At 43.6% G+C, this 7500-nt stretch overlaps 1 protein-coding gene across 1 annotated transcript in view; it reads left to right on the forward strand.

Moving 5' to 3' along the window:
* The window catches only part of LOC134439366 (dual specificity protein phosphatase 8-like), a 29382-nt gene that overhangs the window by 16466 nt on the left and 5416 nt on the right, over positions 1-7500 (forward strand). Inside the window, exon 3 of the mRNA XM_063189292.1 lies at positions 2-140. Coding sequence (XP_063045362.1) covers positions 2-140 — 139 coding nt within the window. The remainder of the gene's footprint in view (position 1; positions 141-7500) is intronic.

Raw genomic sequence — 7500 nt, forward strand, 5'->3', positions numbered from 1 at the left:
GGTGAACCTATGCAGGAAACAGGAAGTGGTGGTTTATGACCAGGGCACCAAAGACGCCAGCCTGCTGTCCAAAGACAGCTTCGCCTACATCCTGCTCTCCAAGCTAGAGCAAACATTCAACCAGGTGTTTTTACTCACAGGTAAGTAAGCACCAGTAGTCTAACAAATCTTTTTTTTTTTTTTTTTTTTTAATCACTCGCATGTGAGTTCATCAGTAGCCTGCTCTAAGTGGAAAATATTTGGGGGGATTATATATGAATGAATTCCTAAAACAAACTTTGCGCCTGAAAGCGCAGATTGTTACATAGTATCTGTCAGAACATGCATTTGCCTCAGTATTTTTTCAAGCCCGGCATTTTGTGTGCAATTTTAAGCATCACCAGCAGATGGCGGTCATGTACATCATGTGATGTTATGACCTGATGCAAAGTCTGCTCTGAATGATGTCAGGGTTTGAGAAAGGCAACAGGTGCTGTTTTTGCTGACTGAATAACAATAAACAAAAAAAAATAATGCAGCCTCATTAGTTTAACAAATCTGTTAAAGGCATCCATAAAAGATTTAGTCACAAAAAACGTTTGTTTTTGTTCCAACACCTCACTTTCGGGACTTTCCACCAGCTTTGAACATCTAATCAGAAACACTATTTGAACTTTCACCAAATGAGATGTTAGTAATCAGGGCCAGGAGTTGGAGGAGAATGGCGTCATGGGTGTCATGCTGGAGTGATGTCATGCGTCTGTTTTGCTGCGCTGATGTTACGGTCACATGGCTCGCCTTGCGCACGCGCACACACACACACACACACACACACACACACACACACACACACACACACACACACACACACACACACACACACACACACACACACACAGAGAGAGAGAGAGAGAGAGAGAGAGAGGAGAGAGAGAGAGAGAGAGAGAGAGAGAGAGAGAGAGAGAGAGAGAAGAAGAAGAAGAAGAAGAAGAAGAAGAAGAAGAAGAGATGAGGGGATGGGGGGATGGGGATGGGGGGATGTGTCAGTCTGTGGAGGACCATGGTTAGTTAGCCTGGGGGCTAAAACAGCAGTGCTATCTGTCCCTGACTATGGCTGTGGCAATGTCTGTGTCTGTGTCTGTGTCTGTGACTCTGACTCTGACTATGACTATGACTGTGGCTGTGTCTCCTGGTTAGTGATGTAAGGCCTCACTGGAATGTCAAACCCGGCTGCAAATCACATTCTCTCTCCTTTGTTTTTTCGTGTTTATTTATTTAGCGAAGCAGCCCCCCGACGGGTGTATGTGTACATTGTGTTACATTGTGTGTGTGTGTGTGTGTGTGTGTGTGTGTGTGTGTGTGTGTGTGTGTGTGTGTGTGTGTGTGTGTGTGTGTGTGTGTGTGTGTGTGTGTGTGTGTGTGTGTGTGTGTGTGTGTGAGAGAGAGCCAAAGAGAGAGAGAGAGAGTTGGGAGGGGGCATTTGTGTACTCTGTCTAAAAGGGACAAAGTATTCCTTTGCTTGCTCTGTGCTAGTGGCGTTGTGTCGCTGTTTGCTAAGAATTATGCTGCAAACATCAGTGAGCTCGAGTTGGTGTGTGTGTGTGTGTGTGTGTGTGTGTGTGTGTGTGTGTGTGTGTGTGTGTGTGTGTGTGTGTGTGTGTGTGTGTGTGTGTGTGTGTGTGTGTGTGTGTGTGTGTGTGTGTGTGTGTGTACATAGAGTACGTATGTTTGCGCAAGTATGAGTGTTGAGTGTTTATGTTTGTGTGTGTAGTGGAGAGAGAGAGAGAGAGAGAGAGAGAGAGAGAGAGAGAGAGAATGTCAGTGTGTGTGTGTGTGTGTGTGTGTGTGTGTGTGTGTGTGTGTGTGTGTGTGTGTGTGTGTGTGTGTGTGTGTGTGTGTGTGTGTGTGTGTGTGTGTGTGTGTGTGTGGTAATGGTTTTATGTAATCACTTTTGCATGCAGACTGAGCACAAGGGCATCCCTGTGGTGATGCTGTCAGTCTTCGTGTGTGTGTGTGTGTGTGTGTGTGTGTGTGTGTGTGTGTGTGTGTGTGTGTGTGTGTGTGTGTGTGTGTGTGTGTGAGTGTGTGTGTGTGTGTGTGTCTGTGTGTGTGTGTGTGTGTGTTTTTTTTTTTTTTAGTGTGTGTGTGTTTTAGTGTGTGTGTGTGTGTGTGCGTGTCAGTGTTTGAGAGTGTATATGTCTATAGTTTTGTAAATATGCTATTTGTGTGTGAACATGAGACAGTGTGTAATGCCTCCGAATAATCTGCACAAATTCCAAAGTACTGTGAATGCTTATCGACATAATTTAATTTATCAGGTCCCATCAGAAGCGTACGGAACGTAGCCTCATTTAGAGTTTAAAACAATTATCATCAGCATAACCATTTGTTACGCTCGAAGCAGAACGTGTACCACATACTTGTGAAGTGCTAGTATATCGGCACAGGATCCTTTCCCTTTCCCCCCCATTCTGTCCCATCTGTCAGTCGGGGCATGTAAAATATGGCTGACATTAACATCACTTGTCACTGCACGTCATAACAAATCATTTCACAGGTATAGCCTCCTCTCCACCTCCTCCTCCTCCTCATCCTCCTCTCTCTCCTCCGTCTTGTCTTGTCGGACGGCCGAGAAACAGAATGTCTCACACTTGACAGAAGCGGCCCGGGTAAATCCGTCAGGTATTTCAACCACTCAACAGGCAGGGTGTGAGCGACGACAGCGAAGACCGACATGATAAAAATAAAGTATTTAGAGAACGTTGTAAGACAGCAAAAAATACTTTTAGAGGATCAGTTCAAGGTCTAAGCCAAGTTCTGGCATGACTTGCAGACGCTATAGGATGCATGTACTGCCGTGGCCCCTGTCAGCTGAAGACAAATGGAGGACGGTTTGATGCCAAAATGTTTTTGTTGTGCATGGTGTAAAGCAGTGGTCTCCAGTTCTTTTTCTTCAAGGGCCAAATTATGTAGGTAGAGCAAGTTAGGCTACGGGCCAAACAAACGCCCCAACCCAATGAGAAACAATAGATGATTGGACAGAGAACTGATTTTCACTGTTCAATTTTCCCTTCTCGTCAAAGTCTGTTATGTGACTGTTAGCATAAGAGCTAACTCTCTGTGAATGCTTTGGAGAGATATGAGCCACTGAAGTTTTAGAGATCAAAAATCACACCCATTTATGTTTTCATTTGTTCTGACCTCAGGGCGGGCCAGATGTTTGCCAGATTTGGCCTGCAGGCCTTTGTTTGGAGACCAAGGGTGTAAAGCACTTTTGGAATGTTGTTTGTGTGTGAGGCAGGATTGTACGAAATTCCGAATTGAATGAATTTTAATTCAAAGTAATGCCATAATACGAACACTAGGTGGTGTCATTACCTTGAATTTCTTTGAATTTAAGCTACACCACCCATTGAGAGTACATAGAACACCACCACCTAGTGTTCATATTATGGCATTACTTTGAATTCAAATTCATTCAATTCAGAATTTCGCACAAGCCTGGTGTGGGGGGTGCCCTTATTAGGATATCATAGGACAACAAAGAGAGAAACAGGACAGAAGTGGGAAAGAGAGACTGGGAAGGGCTGGAAAGTAACCTAGGCCGGAGCCCTGGGCTGTGTTGCCTGTCTATGGTACGTGCACAACACAGAGCTGCGGCACAGCGCCATGCTGTCATAACGTTTTTGCAAAAGTATGAGACGCTTGATGATGAGTTCATGCTGCCCATTCACAAATGTTAACTTTTTCATGAATACTTACCACGACCTTTAAATGTCAAGAATTCATTATAACTGAGAAAATTGCATTTTTCATACATGAAACGAGGGATCTTCTCCATGGTTCGCCATTTTGAATTTTCAGAATCAGACATTTTTAGCTGAAAAACGTATTGTATTGGTTCTACTAGTAAATATTAGTTCATTACTTTGTAAATATTCATGAAAAGGTCAAATTCAGCAATCTGCAGCACAGTTTCAATGAGCAGCATAGTTGCAATACCTTCTCTGGCCACAATTGTACACTGCGCACCTTTAACTCTTGTCCAAAGCAATCATTATAAAGCTATTTCTTTTTTCTTTTTTTGAGTGTGCATAGTTTTGTACTGTAACCCAGCCTTGTGAAGGCCATTGGTCTATGTTTAGGTTGAGTGGCAGTGGGTGATGGACGGTGATGTGGTGAGGTGGAGTGGAGTGGGGTGGGGTGGGGTGGGGGATGTTAGCTGAATCCCAGCGGTCTGGCTGTGGGCTTTTCTGTCCAGGCTGGCCTCAGCTAGCCTGGGCCAACTCGCCATGCATGCTTGGGGGGAGGGGGGGTGGGGTGGGGGGGGTGTCGACTGACTCATCCAGTCAAATCCAGCCTCAGAGAGAGTAACACTGAGGTGACGACCAGGGATGGGAGGAGGGGAAGCGGGGCGCAAGGGAAAGGGGTTCATAGACTGACTGATGGAAGTCAGACAGACCCGCCATTTTTTCCACCACCCCACCATCCCCTGGCTCTGTTTAGAAGTCTAGCCTCAAATCTTCCTGTTCAATTGTGCCCTCAGGCTAGCTCCGAAGCTGGAGGGCTATTAAGTCAAATATGCCACTCTCGCTAAAATAATGGGTTTCCACACTCGACGGAACACTACGAGAGATAATTAGCAGAATGCAGTCTTGTGTTTAACGCTTCCACTAGAGTGATCATGTTTGTTCACGGTTCTGTATTTTCAGAACCTGCCCCTGACAGCCTTGGCTTTCCAGATAGTGCCAAAACTTGATAGACTGTCTGTTTTGGTAACGTATTTTGGTCTTTGGCATATATGGAGTGCTCTAACATGAATACAGAAATGACTTCAGTCGAACCATTTTGTGTGCCCCATAGAGCTAGGGCTTAGAAATGTCCTATGTGATCGCCAACTCATTGTGGAAAATAGACAAGAGAGAAGCAACTCTCATTGAGAGAGAGAGAGAGAGAGACAGAGAGACAGAGAGACAGAGACAGAGACAGAGACAGAGACAGAGACAGAGACAGAGACAGGGACAGAGAATGACAGACTGTAAGAGACAGGGAGACAGACAAAGAGATTTTGAGAGTGAGAGAGAAAGCCCCAAAGCTGTTTATTAATTAGAATCATGCTGTATCATATATTGATTGACTTTTTAAGCTGAGCGCTACAGTAAAATTGGCCATTGAGTTGGTACCTGCAAAATAGCAGTGCCTTCCTTGAGCCTTCTAGCTAGGCACCATATATTTTTAGGGTATAGTGTCTTTTTATGTCTGTGAACAGTTTGACAGACTGGGAGCAATCTGCTCTGAGGCAAAAACTCACTCTGAGCACTGAATGTTCTTTCCTCCATGCAGTGCTATGATTTGACAGCAACCATTTGATGGAGGTCATTTCTCATCTTATTCGAGCAATAAATAGTAATCCATTGTTGTGTGTGTGTGTGTGTGTGTGTGTGTGTGTGTGTGTGTGTGTGTGTGTGTGTGTGTGTGTGAGTGTGTGTGTGTGTGTGTGTGTGTGTGTGTGTGTGTGTGTGTGTGTGTGTGTGTTTGTGTGTGTGCCGTGCGTGTGCAGGCATACTTGCTTGTGTGTGTGTGTGTGTGTGTGTGTGTGTGTGTGTGTGTGTGTGTGTGTGTGTGTGTGTGTGTGTGTGTGTGTGTGTGTGTGTGTGTGTGTGTGTGTGTGTGTGTGGACAAGCACTCCATATTTTGGGAAGGAGGTGGTTTGAGAGATCAATAAATCCATGACTTGTTTTCGAGTTGAGACTTCCTGAAGTCCTGAAGCCAGACAATCCCCTTTGAAAGCTGGTCTACCTGTAGGCTTTTTCATTGCCCATATTTACCCACGTTTCCCATCATTCCTCCTTTCTCCAAATCTCTCCTTCCCTTCTCCCTCCTCTATTTGCTCCTTTCATTGCTCTTCACCTAGGGCTGGGCAATATGACGATACATATCGTTATCGTGATATAAAAGTATATATCGTGACTTTTCTCCTATATCGTTTATATCATGATAGTAATTTTATACATTTTATACAATTGAATATCATTGAATTACAATTCACGTTGTCACAATACACACTATAAGTTAATGTAACTGTAAAAATAAGAATAAAAAGATCAATTTTAAAGAAAGGTTCTTTTGCGACATGAAAAAATAAAGAGCAAATAAAGAGAATAACTGAAAACGTATGTCATTTTGCAATATCGTGATATATATCGCTATCGTGATATAAAGTAATCCATATCGTGATATTGTTTTTTTTCCATATCGCCCAGCCCTATCTTCACCCCCCTCCACTCCACACACATCCCCAGTTCCTTGTGTCCCTGGCAGGCCTTGCGGGCGTGTTTGTAAGCACATTATCATATAAATCATGCTAAAATGACACTGCTGCTCCAGGCAGCTATCTCCGCGCCGTACCAACCTGACTTACGAGTTCATTAGCTCCGAGCATGACTTCATATCACGCCAATGCTGCTTGCATGGCAGGCTGTCTGTTCACTCAAAACACCATGTATCCGTTTCTCTATCTGTCTGTCTGCCGGTTTCTCTCTCTCTATCTGTTTCTCTGTCAGTTTCTCTCTCTCTCTCTCTCTCTCTCTCTCTCTCTCTCTCTCTCTCTCTCTCTCTCTCTCTCTCTCTCTCTCTCTCTCTCTCTCTCATACATACACACACACACACACACACACACACACACACACACACACACACACACACACACACACACACACACACACACACACACACACACACACACACACACACTTAGTCTATCTTGTTCTCAGTCTCTCTTTCTCTCTCTCTCTCTCTCTCTCTCTCTCTCTCTCTCTCTCTCTCTCTCTCTCTCTCTCTCTCTCTCTCTCTCTCTCTTCTTTTCTCCATCTCTCTCCTTTTCTCTCTTCCCCTCCCTTTGTCTCTCTATGTCTATCCCTCTCAATTTCTGTTTTTCTCTTCTCTTTTAATCTTTTGACCTCTGCTGATCTGCTTGCCTCTCTGCGTTTCCTCTGCCCCTCTCCTCATTATTCTTCCCTAAGTGTGTATGTGTCTTCTCTTGCCATCCTCTACATTAGTCCTTTTCACAGAGTGTACCGTCTCAAGACACCAGACAAGAAATGGGACAAAACTATAAAAATATATAATTGGATAAATATATAAATAAGAACAGGATATTTGCTGTCTACAAGAGGTGTCCTCATAGTTCAGATCAGGAATGTGTGTCTTGTTTTGTAGAAAGAAAGAAAGAAAGAAAGAAAGAAAGAAAGAAAGAAAGAAAGAAAGAAAGAAAGAAAGAAAGAAAGAAAGAAAGAAAGACAAGCAAAACATACAGATATGTATTTATTATCTGCCATAGTAGTAATTCACTCTCAGAGAGAAGTGTGCATGGTTCAGATGTGAAGTTTATATCCATCTCCTATAGGCTGTAAATCCCTTTTGTAGTTTGTACTACTGTCTTAAGCTCAAAAAAGAACAATCGAATTAGCCCAAAATCCCAAGACTCCTATTATATTTACTGTCTATAACATTAGTAATTCA

Source organism: Engraulis encrasicolus, chromosome 22 (genome assembly GCF_034702125.1).
Source record: "Engraulis encrasicolus isolate BLACKSEA-1 chromosome 22, IST_EnEncr_1.0, whole genome shotgun sequence".
NCBI lineage: Eukaryota > Metazoa > Chordata > Actinopteri > Clupeiformes > Engraulidae > Engraulis > Engraulis encrasicolus.